The sequence below is a fragment of the Phacochoerus africanus genome, chromosome 14 (genome assembly GCF_016906955.1).
Source record: "Phacochoerus africanus isolate WHEZ1 chromosome 14, ROS_Pafr_v1, whole genome shotgun sequence".
Taxonomy (NCBI): domain Eukaryota; kingdom Metazoa; phylum Chordata; class Mammalia; order Artiodactyla; family Suidae; genus Phacochoerus; species Phacochoerus africanus.
In genome coordinates this window covers 23,250,247-23,265,722 of record NC_062557.1, presented here as the reverse complement: position 1 = coordinate 23,265,722, position 15,476 = coordinate 23,250,247, and the positions used below count along the sequence as shown (strand labels likewise).

Here is a 15,476-nt window from a genome sequence, read left to right as displayed (position 1 = left end):
TGACCTACACCACAGCTCACTGAGCGAGGCCAGGGATCGTACCCCCATCCTCATGGATATTAGTCAGGTTCGTTTTCCCTGAGCCACAACAGGAACTCCAAGGAGGGCATCTTTAAATGCCCCGAGTAGGGGTTCCTGCTGGCGCCACAGGATCAGCTGCATCTCTGCAGCACTGGGACACAGGTTCAATTCCAAGCCTGGCATAGTGGGTTAAGGATCCAGTGTTCACCTAGGTTGCAGCTGTGACTCATATCTGATGCCTGGCCAGGGAACTTCAAATGCCCATATGTCGAGGAGCAGCCAAAAAAAGGGGGGGGAATGCCCATGGGGCTGAGGAGATGGTCCCTTTGGGGCACAGCCTCACCAGAAACCCTCACTGACTCTCCTTGTCGTGTCAGAGCAAGAAAAGCACAGGTCTGGAATCAGACAAGCTTGAGATTGAACCCTGAATCTACTGTTTCCTGACTGTAACATTGGACAAATGGACATTAGACCAATTGCACAATCACGCCAAGCCTCAGTTTCCTCATCTGTAAAATGGAAATGATAAACCCTACACCTGGCGAGTCATTTTGAGTCCTTAACAAAAATAATGTCCACAGGAGTTCCCATCATGGCTCAGTGGAAACGAATCCAACTAGGAACCATGAGATTATGGGTTCGATCCCTGGCCCCACTCAGTGGGTTAAGGATCTGGCGTTGCCATGGGCTGTGGGGTAGGATGGCAGCTGCGGCTTGGATTTGTCTCCTAGCCTGGGAACCTCCATACACCATGGGTGCGGCCCTAAAAAGGCAAAAATAATATTGTCCACAAAGCACCCATCAGAGTTCTCCTGACTTCCCTGGATTGCACTCTGAGGGGCCCAGGGAAGGCTCCAGACTCAGAGCTGCAATCCTGCCTCTGTGTTACAAAGCCCCCCCTGGCACCCTCTGCCCTCCTGCTGGCAGGCAGGAACCCACTGAGGACCCAGGCCTGGGGAGAGAGGGGGAGGCACGAAGAAGAGGCAGGGAGGGAGGGCTGGCAGCTCAGAAGAAAAGAGGAGAGAAGCATCTGCTTCCGCATTTCTCTCAAAGGGACAGACTGGGGTCTGTGATCCCCTCTGATTCATCGCCCATTTGAGTTTCTTGAGACCCTGCTGTGTGCCGGGCCCCAAGCTGGGTGCTGGGGCGACAATGGGAAAGGAGCAGGCACAACCCCTGTCCCCATGAAGATTCCAGTCGGAAAAGACACATGCAGAATGAATAACTCGGCCGGGGAGACAATAGGAGACAGTGAGAAGGGCTAGGAGGGAGACAGAGGGATGAGAGGGTGGGGTTGTTGCTGCTCTGGAGAGAGCCGTCGGGTCAGCGTCCTCGAGCCGTGGCCCTGAGCCTACTGAGACCTGGATGAAGAGAAGTCAGGTACCTGAAGATCTGATGGAAGAGCATCCTGAGTGTGTTATTGGGGGACGGGGCGGGGGGAGGCAGAGTGAGAGCAGGGGTGGGAGTGGGGCCGGGCTGTCCGAGGGCCACTGTGAGAAGTTTGGATTTTAGTCGCCTTTTTTTTTTTTTCTTTTTCCAGGGCCACACCCACGGCATCTGGAGGTTCCCAGGTGAGGTGACGAATTGGAGCTACAGCTGCCGGTCTACACCACGGCCACAGCAACGCGGGATCCAAGCTTCATCTGCAACCTACACCACAGCTCATGGCAACACCAGATCCTTAACCCACTGAGCGAGGCCAGGGATCGGACCCGCAATTTCATGGTTCCTAGTCGGATTCCTTAACCACTGAGGGACCCTAGAGGTAATCAAGTCCCAACGCCACTTCACAGACGGGGAAACCAAGGATCAGAGAGAGGAGGAAGTTGCCAGGCTCGCCAGGAGCTGGTGCTGGGCCGAGTCTCCTGACTCCCAAGCGCAGACGTCACCTCCGGCAGCCGCTTCCTTCTCTGTTTGTTTGAGGCACTTCTCGGTTCATCCCTGCCGGACCCTGAGGGCCCCCTGCTCTCCCTGTGCACGCTCGTATCTTCCTGTCTGTCCATTTGTCTGTCTGTCAGCCTCTGCTGCTCTCCTCCACCACCTGACTCTGCGTCACTCATCTTTCTCCTGCTCCCGTTTCAAGATAAATGACATTTCAAGGCTCCACTAAACAAGCCAATTCATCAAGACTAAGGGGGAAGTTCTCACTGGGGCTTAGCGGTAATGAACCTGACTAGTATTCACGAGGATGCAGGTTTGATCCCTGGCCTTGCCCAGTGGGTTAAGGATCTGGCGTTGCTGTGGCTGTGGTGTAGGCCAGCAGCTACAGCTCCAATTTGACCCCTAGCCTGGGAACCTCCATATGCGGAGGGAATGGGGCCCTAAAAGACAAAAAAAAAAAAAAAAAAGCCAATTCATCAAGAGTAAGGGGGATCTCAGCTCCCTCTTGAGCCCCCTCCCCCACCCCCACAGGGCAAAGGACTCAGAGCCTTGGGACTGGATGGCAGCCTCCTGCCATCAGCTCCCAATTGCCCTTTCACCAGTCACCAGGGCTCCACCACCCATCAGAGCCAGGCTGTCCCTTCTTAGTAGCTGCACCCCACCCCCAGATTGTCCCACCCCCACTTCTGTTCTCCCCGGAGGACACCCTCTTGCCTCCACACAGGGGTCTCCCTCAAATCCAGCCTGTCCTTGTGAAAAAAAAAAAAGCACGGTACAGAGGAGCTCCCATTGTGGCTCAGTGCTAACGAACCCAACTCCTATCCATGAGGACACAGGTTCGATCCCCGGCCTTGCTCAGTGGGTTAAAGATCCCATGTTGCCGGGAGCTGTGATGTAGGTCGCAGACATGGCTCGGACCCAGTGTTGCTGTGGCTGTGGCTGTGGTGTAGGTTGGCAGCTGTAGCTCAGATTTGACTCCTGGCCTGGGAACTTCCATATGCTGTGGATTCGGCCCTAAAATGCAAAAAAAAAGGCACTGCACAGAGAGTCAAAGCTGCCCCCTCTGGCTTCCTAGAGCTTCCTTAGGCCTAAGCAACCTCTGCTGCTGCAGAGAAAGTCCAATTCTCCTGGCTGAATCTCTGTCCAAACTGAGACGACAGGATGTCCTCTGTTAAGAGATGGGATTCAAGTGTCTGCCTGCGCCCTCGTTTTGGCCTCCCCAGGTATCTGCTATTTCCAACCCAGCTCGGAACAGGCAGCCCTCAGCCAGGCCTGCATACCTTGTTCCCTTGCTCTCAGCATATCTCCGTTCCCCCCCAAGACCCTTTTCCCCGACTCTCTCCATGGTTCTCCCCACTCAGTCAGAGTCAAAGCCCTCCCTCATCAACCCGATCGTGTCCTGAGTTCAGAAGATTCCCACCAGGTTGGGGCTGCAAAGAACCTCAAAAATTGACCTACCCCTTTCTATACCGATTTTAATTTTTTTTCAGTTACTCCAAACACATCGTAACAGTTCTGAAAAGGAAAGCCAATCATAAAAAGGAGAAAGGATCTCTCATAATCCCACCACCCAGAGGCAAAGATTTTGCCCACAGTCTCACTTTGTAAGAGAGGAAATAGGCCCAGAGAAGGAAAGTAACTGGCTCAAGGTCGCACAGCAAGTGAGATGCTGGGACTAGAAGCCAAGTCTCTGGCCACTCTCTGTGTGGTCTCTGAAAATTGGTGGCTCTGCACCAGCAGCCTCATCAGCTTCCACTGCCCTCTGCCCACACCCTCCCTCTCAACAGGGACCCAGGTGTGTCTCAGCTACCTTCAGGGACCTTTAAAGTCAAGCTCTCTGTCACTGACACTGTGTCTGATGCCAGCACACCCGAGACACAATAGCCCAACAACCAGCAACCCCCTTGCCAAGCCCTTCACCTCCTGCATCCCATTCCAGGAACATCTATGCCAAGGGGCTCCCCAATAACCCACCTTCCCAGCCCCAAAGAAGGTCTGGGTGCATGAGGAGAAAAGAAGAGAATGTAAAATTATTTGTTAAAAAAAACAGTTCTCCTTTTATAACTGGAGAGACTCAAGGCAGAGCTCAGAAAGGACTTCCAAGTGGGAGCGATGATTGCAGTGAACTGCGGTGGAGAAGAGGGAGTGTGCAAGATAGGATTGTTCACCCTCAACCCCAGGTTAGAGCCAGGGTAGCTAAAGGCCAAGAGCCACCAGAGCAGAGCAAAGCAGGAGTGACAGGAGGACCCTGGAGGCCAGGGGATGGGAAAGAAGCAACTTGCTTCTTTCTGGGCCCAGGGCTGCTCTCCAAGTACCAGAGAGAGGAAGGCATTAGGCTCCTGCTGCCCTTGTTGGAGGAGAGATGCTGGGTCTCCTCCATCCCTCTGGCTGCTCCCACCCAGCCCCCAGCCTGGGTCAGCCGGCGAGTGGGGGCAGGGAAGAGGAAAAGGAGGCAAAACTGGGGCAGGAGGCACCCCCAGACTCCATAACTCATCAGAATTCAGCCTCACCCTGTGTGACCGGGGGTCCCTAGGACTCTCCCGCTGTCCCCTTTGGAGCCAGAGCCCACTCACTGCCTTATGGCTCCCCCGCTCCTGGGGTCCCTCCAGGAGGGAAAGAGAGATCGGGGCATCAGTGTCTGGAGCCTCCACCCTCACTCATACATACACCCCGTGTGTTTAGGAAAGTGGGGTCCCTGTCCACCTGCCACAGTCCACAGGGCTCTTCACCTCCCGCAGACACTATCCCCCGCGTCCCGGACATCGCGAGCCTGCCCGGTCTTGCCCATGCCCCCGCCTGCCTGCCTGCCTGCCAGCGCCCCCCCACCCCCTGGCCCACCCGGGCCAACTCCGGCCAGTCCTACCTGCTCCAGGCGGGGGGCTCAGCGCCCGGGCAGCCTCCCTGAACACCAGCACGAGGAGCCAGAGCTCGGCCCGCATGGTGGGGGCCAGGACCCGCCCCCGGCCCGCAGCTGCCCCCGGCCCGGGCTAGGGAGCGCGGTCCCCGGGGCTGGCAGGCGGAGGGGTGGGTGGCGGAGCGGCGGCGGAGCGCGGGGCCCGCGAGCAGCGAGAGCCGCCGAGCGCCAGCCAGCGGGCGGAGAGCGGGCGCAGCAGCCTCGCGGGGCCGGGACCCGGGAGGGGGCGGGGCGGGGGCGGGGCGCCTCCGGAGCTCACCCGGTCGCCCCCGGTCCTCCCAGCTCTGCCCAGCGCGCCCCGAGACCTCCTGCCGCTGCACCCGAGGCGGGGATGGGGAGGTGCGGAGGGAGGAGGAGGGGGACCGGGCGGGAGCCCCCTGGGCTGGGAGAACCCCCCGCAAAGAGCATCGGTCGCCCCCACACTGCACCTTAGCTCCTGTCTCCCTTCCCCTCCTCCACTCCTCGGGGAGCGGGCGGCAGAGCAAAGGTTGGAGGGGCCAAATCCGAGGAAGGAACCCGCGCGCCCCTTCCTCGGACCACAGGCTGCTATCACCCACCCCTGACCCAGCTCTACCAGATTTCCCGACTTTCTGGGCTGTTCCTCGGAGATACCCATCCCCACCCCAGGAATCTCCCCTTGCTGCAGAGGCCTGGATTCCACGCCCTCCCATGGCTCCTCTCCACTTTATCCGCCACCCCCACCCCCCATCTCCCACTGCCAGCAACCTCTGGTCCCCCAGGCCAGCAGACACGGGTATGGACGGGGCCTGGCTCATCCCTACTTTGAAATAACCTGGACTTCTCCCCACACCCAGAAGGGGACCGAGGCCACCCTCCTCTCAGGGACCCCAGGCCTCCTTACGGCCCAACACAGTCACTCTCCAAAGCCTGCCCCAGAGCAAGGAAACGTCTCACTCCAACTGCCACCACTTATAACAGGCTCTAGGGATAGATCACTTTTTTTTTTTTTCCCTTCCAGAGCAGAATAAAAATACCCGCAACTTAGGAGATTTAATAGACAGCAGGGAATCAGGTCAGGACACGGAGGTACCTGTTCGCTCCCCGACCTACTTCGGGCGATAGCATGGAACTCAGGCGCCGGATGGTGAGAGAGTGAGCGGTGAGGGGGGGCACCCTGACATATATGAGGCTGGGGCCCAGGGACTGGACAACGCAGAGGTGAGCGCCATTGAGGGAATTCCCCCAGGAAAAGGGTGTGCCCGGGGTCTGGAGGAGGAACAGCGTGGGCTGGAAGAGGCGGGTTCCCTGGCTTTGAGACAAAGAGGGGACCAGAGAAGGAAACGAAAACTAGACTCCCTAAAAGTTCAGAAGGCCAGTTCCTCCTTCCTCAGGACCCAGGGTCCCAGAAGCGACCTCCTCCAGCCCTAAGCCCTTATGCATTCACAATGGGACAACACGAGGTCTGTCTGTAAGTTCTTCTTGTTGTCTAATTTAAATTGAGATTTTGCAGACACAGGTTCAAAAAGGCTGCTGCCCCCAGCTGTGGCTTCTTGCTGCCCTCTAGTGGCCGCGTGACGAGCCGCAACGCGCGTGTTTTGCGGTTTTCCTCACTCTTCCAGCCCTGCCCGGACCCTGCCCACGAGGTCCGATGCCAGGCAGGCAATTTTACAGATCTTCGCTCCTACTCCTAGGGGTCAAGGTGAGAGGTCTCAGGATGGAATTCCGGCTCTGGCACTGATCTCTTCGTACCGCGTGCCCCGCGATCTGTTTTAAAAGGTCTCTTATGAGAACTCAGTCTGAAACAGCAGCTTGCAAATAATTAGAAGAAAATGACGCATCAAATGTTTAAAAGTGTAAACTTCCAGAACTTGAGTGTACATCAGAATCACCTGGAGGGCTTATTAAAACACAGGTTTCTAGGCGCCACCCCCACGCTCAATAGTTGAGCTGAGGCCGAGAATCCGCGTTTCTAACAGATTCCCAGTTGGTGGTGCTGTTCCCAGTACCACATTTTGAGAGCCACTGCTCTAGAATTCCCATGTTTTGCACTCTCAATCTTCATCTGCCCAAAATAGAGGTGGCGAAGGAAATGCCAACTTAAAATGTGGAAGGAAAAGGAAAAGCTTCAACGAACATTATTGTTGGAGAATCGGGATTTGCTGAGGAGAAAAGGAGTGTCTTAGGGGGCACCCGGATTTGAACCGGGGACCTCTTGATCTGCAGTCAAATGCTCTACCACTGAGCTATACCCCCTCTGCTGGCCAGCGCGCGCGGATAACTCCTTAGTGCTACTGCGACGTAGGAGCTGTGACGTGCTCAAGAACAAAACTGAAGATGGAAAAGATACAAATCTGGAGGTATTATTCATCTGGATGCAATTTGTTTTCTGAAGCTCTGAACTAAAGGATTCTAATGATATAAGAAAAATGCAGTTTGGGGAAGTGGGAGGGTAAGTCTGTCGAGATTCTTCACCTCAGGGGCGTTCCTCTGGGCCCCAGTCCCCCTCCCCTGCCCTGCCAGACCCCCTTAGCGTTTCTCTCGGCGCCCATCTCTCCCTCCGACACGCTCACGGAGAATTCTCCAGCTCTTAGAAACTCGGCCTTCCTTCCTCCCCACAGCAGTCGAGGTTCCGAGGCAGGCCGATCTGCGAATGTTCCCGCCTCTGCGCTACCAAAGTGGGCCTTCGAACAATCCCTTAGGAGGCTGAGGGCGTGTTCTGGCAAGACCTGGGACTCCACCATTAACTGCCTGCAAAAGACAGCAACAGTGCGGGAGAACCCCTTCCCCTCTTCGCCTGTAGGGGAACTTCAGCAGCTGCATTGCAGGGCTAAGAAAACGGGAAAAGTCTCGATTGCTAAGGGGGCACCCGGATTTGAACCGGGGACCTCTTGATCTGCAGTCAAATGCTCTACCACTGAGCTATACCCCCTCCGTGTAGCCTTGGCGCGCTGAGGATAGGTTTCTGTGGTATAAGGAATGATGTTTCTTGTGTTTCTACTTGATGAAAACCTAATGGAAAGAATAAAGAATCTGATCAGGAATGTTTAGAATTCCTGAATTCTTCCTCCACAATCACGCCTCGTGGAAACCACAAGGTTAAGAAATCCTGAGCCCTGTATATCTGTGTTCAGACTCACAGAGATGTCCCCTACCTGATTTGGGAACGGAAGAGACCCATCGCAGGTCTTCTGGGGTAACAGCGCTGCTCCCTGGAGATGGGTTTCCACGCTGTTTCCAGCTCTACCTAGACAGGACTCCTGGGCTCTTCCAACCCCTAAGCCCCCTGCCCCATGAGTTAGCATCAATCACTCCTTCCCCTAGGCCCAGGCAGAGCCCAGAGCCCTGAGTCCTGTCAAGTCCCGAGTCACTCACCTGGCAGAGGGCTGTAGAGCCCAGAGCCAAGGAGCCAGTCCCCTAGCCAAGCAGACCCTAGAGGCAGCCTCCGTCCATTTCTAAAGTGGATCCCTCCTGCCTGAGAGCTTGGTGTGAAAACCAAAAGCCAGTTTGCTGCACAGGCAGAAGGAGCAAGCAGAAACAAGAGGTAAACAATTTTCAATGGCATTTATTCCACCTTCATAAAAATCCTAATACAGCAGCAATGGACAGAACGTTGTAAATCAACTATAATTCAAAAAACTTTTTAAACCCTAATACAGTGTGAAAACAAAATCTTTACAAAAAGAGAAGCGAAGCGGGCGCTGTAGGAATCTGGGACATGTAGGGGAGCAGGCTTCAGACTGGAAGGACACTGGGAGGGAAGGGGTGGCTTAAAGCTTAAAAGCTGTGGTCAGAGGCAGCGACTCAGAGGGAAGGGAAGGGTGAGGAAGGAGTGGAACTCTCTCAGTGTGAGGGTCTGTCCCCCTGGGACGGCCTGTCCTCTACCCTCTCGCCCTCCCGCCTTTTGGCTCTGCCCTCTTTCCCCTGAGCCCACCCCTTCACCTTTCTGGAATCTGCTTTGCCCAAAGGGTAAGAGACCAAGATGGCTGAAGGAGCAGAAAGCTGGGATGGGGGTGAGGGGATGAGGAGGGGTAGGGTTCTAGGAAATAAACAACAATTCAGGGGTCTCTTACCCTGCCCTCTATTCCTCCTCCATTACTCTTAGTTGAGGGCTAAGGGGCGGGAGCTCCACTTCTTAATCCCCTGACATCCAGCAGCCTCCCTGGGGTCTCCAAGGATACCTGCTTCCCTGGAGCAGCTTTTTCTGCTGTGCTGTCTGCAGCAATTCAGGGTGCTCAGTCTAGCTCCCCAGTGGGAGGTTGTGAATCGTGGTATCTCCCTGTCCATAGCGGCCCCTGGTCGTGCCAGAGAATCATAGCAAAGCAATAAAGAGTCCCTTGGGTTTTGCACCCACATAGTCCATACAAAATCCTCGCTTCTGGTTGGCCTGAGGCTGGGACATCAGTTGGCAGTGGTCCGAGATTGTATCTACAGGAGCCCAGCCCGCAGCCTGCGGGGCAGGGGGGGGAACAGGGAGGGGAACAGGGCAAGGATCAGCATATCCCATGAGGGTGATGACTTCCCAGCCCCCAGCCCCTTCCTGGAGCTGACTGAGGGGATGAGCAAATTTAGATCCAAATTTATGTTCAGTTACATACAAACGGACCATGTACCTACTATGTATCAGGCACCGTGGTAGGACTTAACTGGTGGAAAAACAGACACGCCCTCTAGGGCTTACAGTCTAGCAGAGGAGACATTTTAAACAAATGATCAGGGAGTTCTCTTGGGGCTCAGTGGGTTAAGGATCTGGAGTTGTTACTGCTGTGGCTCTGGTTACAGTTGTGGCAGGGGTTCGATCCCTGGCCCAGGAAATTCCACATACCTTGGGTTGCAGCAGCAGGGAAAAAAAAAGAAAAAGAACAAATGATCAAGCGCATAATTCTATAACAACACACTGTGATAAAGGTTAGGAAGATGTACAGAGGCCTCTGGCCATCTGGCAGTCAGGGAGGGCTTCCTCTTCTGAGGAAGAGGACCGGAGCCCCGCCATAGCAATATCTTTGGGCCAGACTCCAATGCCCCCTTTCCACCTGTTCCATCACTGGGTCAACGCCAGGATGGATGGCTTCAAAGGCCTGGGACGAGGTTCCATAAGCAAGTTCTCCCATCTCTTCTCCAAGAGCAAGTGTGGAGCCTTGGTCATGCCTGTATCCGCTGGCACAGGACATGGCACATGGGAGTCACGTAGGCAGTGCTGATTGAATTGAACTGACTGTGAGTTGTGGGAGGGGAGGGTCCTCCTGACCCAGGAGTTGGTAAGGACACCGCCAGTAATGTGTGGTTCCTGGGGCCAACCTGCCTGAAGTCTCCCCTTCTTCAACTGGGCATCCACGCCCCTAGCCGGCAGCGATTCCATTGGAAGGGGTAGAGGCCTGATTCATGGTTCTTTCTGTGTGACTGTGACTTAGCAACTTCATATCCTTCAGGTGTTTATTCAGCAGTTACCGTTTCAGTAGCCCCTCCTGGATACCTCATCTAAAATTGCAACATTCCCCCCAACATACCTCCAGCTTCCCTTTCCTATTGATCCCCCCCCCCCCACATCTTTTTTTTTTTTTTTTTGTCTAGGGCCTCTTCCCTCCACATATGGAGGTTCCCAGGCTAGGGGTCGAATCGGAACTGAAGCCGCCGGCCTATACCAGGGCCACAGCAACGCCAGAGCCCACAGCAACACCAGAGCCTTAACCCACTGAGCAAGGCCAGGGCTCAAACCCGAAACCTCATGGTTCCTAGTCAGATTCGTTAACCACTGCGCCACGACGGGAATTCCTGTATACTTTTCTTATTTTTATTGTTTGCTGTTTGTTTCCCCACAACTGGAAAGTAAGCTCTATGAGAGTAGAGGTTTTTGTCTATTTTGTTCACTGCTGTTGCTCAGATGCCTAGAACAGTGCCTGGCACAAAGTACAGTCATTTCTCCATATCCATGAGCGATTTGTTCCAGGATGCCCACAGACACCAGTATTCTCCAGTACTGGAGTCTCTTCCATGTACTTTTTTTTTTTTTTTTTAAAGGGCTGCACCTGCAGCATATGGAAGTTCCCAGGCTAGGGGTGGAATCAGAGCTGCAGCTGCCGGCCTACACCACAGCCACAGCAACACGGGACCCGAGCCATGACTGCAATATGCACCACAGCTCACAGAAACATCGGATCCTTAATCCACTGAGCGAGGCCAGGGATCAAACTCATGTCCTCGTGGGTACTAGTCCGGTTCATTACAGCTAAACCACGGCAAGAACGCTTTTTTTTTTTTTTTTCCATTTTTTGGCCATCCTGCAGCATGTGGAGCTCTGGGGCCAGGGATTAGATCTGAGCTGCAGTCTCAACCTAAGCCCCACCTGCAGCAATGCCAGAGATTTAATCCACTGTGCCAGGCCTGGGATGGAACCTGCGTCCCACCACTCCCAAGACACTGCTGATCCCATTGCAGCACCATGGGAATTAAGTCTCTTATACATACTTTTTAATTTTTTTATTTAAATTTTATTTTTTCCTTTTATAGCTGCACCTGCAGCATATGGAAGGTCCCAGGCTAGGGGTCAAATTGGAGCTGTAGCTGCAAGCCTACACCATGGGTGATCTCCAACACTGCAGCTTGCTATAACACAGGATCCTTAACTCACTGAGCGAGGTCAGGGATCCTCATGTATACTAGTTGGGTTCTTAACCCACTGAGACACAATGAGAACTCCCTTTATACTTTTTTTTTCAGGGGGTGATGCCCATGGCAGAAGTTCCCAGGCCAGGGATCAGACCTGTGCCACAGCTATAACCAAAGCCACAGTAGCGACAATGCCAAATCTTTAACCCCCTGAACCACAGGGGAACTCCTCCTTCCATATACTTTAAACCAACTCTAAATTACTTACAGGGAGTTCCCTTCATGGCTCAGTGGTTTACAAACCTGGCGAGGATCCATGAGGATTCGGGTTCAATCCCTGGCCTTGCTCAGTGGGTTATGGATCCCTTGTTGCTGTGAGCTATGGTACAGGTCTCAGATGCGGCTTGAATCCAGTGTTGCTGTGGCTGTGGTGCAGGCCGACAGGTGTAGCTCTGATTCAGCCCCTAGCCTGGGAACATCCATGTGTCTCAGGTGCAGCCCTAAAAAGCTAAATAAATAACTAAATAACTTATAATACCTACTGCCATGTAAATGCTATGTAAATAGTTGTGCCTACACTATAAAGATTATGTAAATCATTGCTGACCCTTGGCAAATGCAAATTTTCCTTTTTGGAATTTTCTGGCATTTCTTTGTAATTTTTTTTTGGTCTTTTTTTGCCATTTCTTGGGCCGCTCCCTCGGCATATGGAGGTTCCCAGGCTAGGGGTCGAATCGGAGCTATAGCCACCGGCCTAGGCCAGAGCCACAGCAACGCAGGATCCGAGCCGCGTCTGCGACCTACACCACAGCTCACGGCAACGCCGGATCGTTAACCCACTGAGCAAGGGCAGGGACTGAACCCGCAACCTCATGGTTCCTAGTCGGATTCGTTAACCACTGCGCCACGACGGGAACTCCTCTTTGTAATATTTTTGATCTGCCCTGAGGCTGTGGAACCCATGGATATGGAGGACTGACTGTAGGTGCTCGATGACTGTTAAATGAATGGTACAATTTCTTCTCTGGAGAAACGCTGGGAGGGAGCAGGTATAATCATCCTCTCCCCGTGACAGATCAGGAAACTCAAAGCCAGACCGAGTCGGTGGTTTCTGCCTGGAAGGTGCGTCCCCCAGGTTGTCTTCCCTTGGCTGTCTCTTCATCCAAGTCTCAGCTCAAATGTCACCTCCTAGCAGAGGCTGTCCCTGATCACCAGAGCTAAATCCAAGCCATTCCTGGTTTGTGTGTTTGTTTGTTTGGCTTTGGTCTTTTGTCTTTCTAGGGCCGCACCCGCTGCCTACGCAGGTTCCCAGGCTAGGAGTCGAATCAGAGCTGTAGCCGCCGTCCTATACCACAGGCACAGCCACACGGGACCCAAGCCTCATCTTTGACCTACACCGCAGGTCGCGGCAATGCCGGACCCTTAACCCACTGATCCAGGCCAGAGATCGAACCTGCATCCTCAGGGATACTAGTCAGGCTCACTGACCCACAACAGGAACGCCCCCGTTCCTGGTACTTAAATTCACTTTCTTCATAGCACTTATCAATACCTAAAATAGATGGAATCCCCACTAAAACAAGCCCCTGGAGAGCCGGGACCCTGTCTTGCTCACCGCTCACCCATGGGCATCTTAACCAACTGCGGCTGTCTTGACCCAGGAGCTAACTGTGAGCCAGATTCTGACAGGGGAGAGACAGGAGAAGGTTCTGATGGTCACCGCAGGCCCTGGAGGTCCAGGTGGGACAGCCACTAACCCTTCCCCGGTGAGGGCACAGCAGCCCTGTGTGTGCCATGGGTGGTCTTTGATGGCACTAAGCGTGAGGAGTTGGGAGATCTCCGTCGGGGTCATGGAGTCCTTCATATCCTGCTCGTTGGCAAAGATCAGGACCGAGGCATCTCGTAGAGCCTGTGGACAGAGGAGCCCAGCCCCAGTGAGCCTGCCAGGGCCCACTGTGTTGACTAGGAACCATGAGGACGCAGGTTCAATCCCTGGTCTCGCTCAGTGGGTTAAGGATCTGGCGTTGCCATGAGCTGCGGTGTAGGTCGCAGATGTAGCTCAGATCCTGCGTTGCTGTGGCTGTGCTATAAGCCAGCAGCTGTGGCTCTGACTTGACCCCCTAGCCCGGGAACCTCCATATGCCTCGGGTGCAGCCCTAAAAAAGCAAAAGAAAGGAGTTCCCGTTGTGGCGCGGTGGTTAACGAATCTGACTAGGAACCATGAGGTTGCGGGTTCGGTCCCTGCCCTTGCTCAGTGGGTTAACGATCCAGCGTTGCCGTGAGCTGTGGTGTAGGTTGCAGACGCGGCTCGGATCCTGCGTTGCTGTGGCTCTGGCGTAGGCCGGTGGCTACAGCTCCGATTCAACCCCTAGCCTGGGAACCTCCATATGCCGCGGGAGCGGCCCAAGAAATAGCAACAACAACAACAACAACAACAACAAAAGCAAAAGAAAGAAAGAAAGGTAGGAGAATTGAGTAACAGAGTCCATCTTCCATCTCAGCCCTAGGGAAAAAGGATCTGGGGCTGTGCCAGGTGGGGAAGGTCAGGGTGCAGAAAGATGCTGGGGGAAGCAGCAGTATTTTAAGCATTTTCACCTTCTGTTTCCGGGGGTGGGGAGCAGGAGGCACTACTTAGTGTCTCCTGCCCCCAACAGCAATTGCAGAATTGAAAGCAATGTTCTGTTAGCACACTCAGTAAACACACAAGAGCTGCCTCTGCTGTGAGACCCAGAGCCTGGATCTTAAGGGGCACTCATTCATTTGACAAATGTGAGTCAGGAATTAGGTAACATGCCAAGCAGACAAAACAGACCCTGTCGGGATCTTATGGAGCTTGCTATCTAATTAGGGAGACAAATACATCAAAACAAACAAAAACCCCTGAGAGACAGTGGGTGGGAAGGCCTGATTTAGAAGGGAGCCTTGGCTCCCTTCTTGAGGATGTGATTATTGGCCTAAGACAAGATTTTTCTCAAAGGTACGAGCTGGCACCCCATCCCAGACACGCCTCCCCCCCATTCCCACTCCCCCCCCCGCCCCCCGCTGGTGGTCTCAACTCAGCTGACTTTTTTGTTTTTGTTTTTGTTTTTTTTGCTTTTTAGGGCCACACCTGCAACATATGGAAGTTCCCAGGCTAGGGGTTGAATCCAAGCTGCAGCTGCCAGCCACAGCCACAGCAACGCAGGATCCGAGCTGTGTCTGCGACCTACACCACAGCTCACGGCAATGCCAGGTCCTCAACCCCCTGAGCGAGGCCAGGGATCGAACCCACATCCTCACAGACACCAGTCGGATTCATTTCTGCCGACCCACAAGAGGAACTCCTGATTTTTTTTAGGGCCTCTCTGACCTCAGTTTACTCTGGGATGGGACCTACTGTAAAGACAGAAGCAGCTGGTTGGGGAGGGAGATGAAGGATACCAGATAGGAGGGGTCCCCAGCATCTCAGTTCCTGAGTCCCTGAGGCAGCTGCGGTAGCACCACAGCCTCTCTGAACCTGGGCCCAGCAGACTTCATGGTTGTTGAAATCTTCACCTGTTGCCAACCACCAAAGGGTTCACTGTGTGTTGGTTGAGGGCTTGTGTCTCTGTTACCAAGAGAGAAGAAAACCTCTCTCCTCATCTCTCAGCATCTCCAGCCCACCTAGACTTGCCCCTGCCTGCAAGTTCTGGGCAAATGTCGGGGGAAGGGTGGGGAGGTTGGGGTGGGTAGATGCGAACGATTACATTTAAAATGGATAAGCAGGAGTTCCTGTTGTGGCTCAGTGGTTAATGAACCCCATGAGTATCCATGTGGACGTGGGTTCAATCCCTGGCTTCGCTCAGTGGGTTAAGGATCTGGCGTTGCCACCAGCTGTGGCGTAGGTCACAGATGCAGTTTGGTTCCGGTGTTGCTGTGGCTGTGGTGTAGGCCGGCAGCTACAGCTCTGATTGAACCCCTAGCCTGGGAACCTCCATATGCCACGGGAGCGGCCCAAGAAATAGCGAAAAGACAAAAAAAAAAAAAAAGAATGTATATATATGTCTGACTGGGTCACTTTGCTCTACAGCGGAAACTGAAGGAACATTGTAAATCAACTACACTTTAAGAAAAAAGT

The 15,476-nt window shown here is 54.0% G+C and overlaps 1 protein-coding gene and 2 non-coding genes across 3 annotated transcripts in view; all 3 read right to left on the bottom strand.

Moving 5' to 3' along the window:
* PLXDC1 (plexin domain containing 1) overlaps positions 1 to 4,955 on the bottom strand; it is a 69,755-nt gene extending 64,800 nt beyond the window's left edge. The window contains exon 1 of the mRNA XM_047758151.1: positions 4,766 to 4,955. Coding sequence (XP_047614107.1) covers positions 4,766 to 4,841 — 76 coding nt within the window. The 5' untranslated portion in view covers positions 4,842 to 4,955. The remainder of the gene's footprint in view (positions 1 to 4,765) is intronic.
* A 2,003-nt stretch (positions 4,956 to 6,958) lies between these two features.
* On the bottom strand, positions 6,959 to 7,030 carry TRNAC-GCA (transfer RNA cysteine (anticodon GCA)). The gene has a single exon. It is a non-coding gene; the product is annotated as a tRNA-Cys (tRNA).
* A 604-nt stretch (positions 7,031 to 7,634) lies between these two features.
* On the bottom strand, positions 7,635 to 7,706 carry TRNAC-GCA (transfer RNA cysteine (anticodon GCA)). The gene has a single exon. It is a non-coding gene; the product is annotated as a tRNA-Cys (tRNA).
* Positions 7,707 to 15,476: the final 7,770 nt, after the last annotated feature.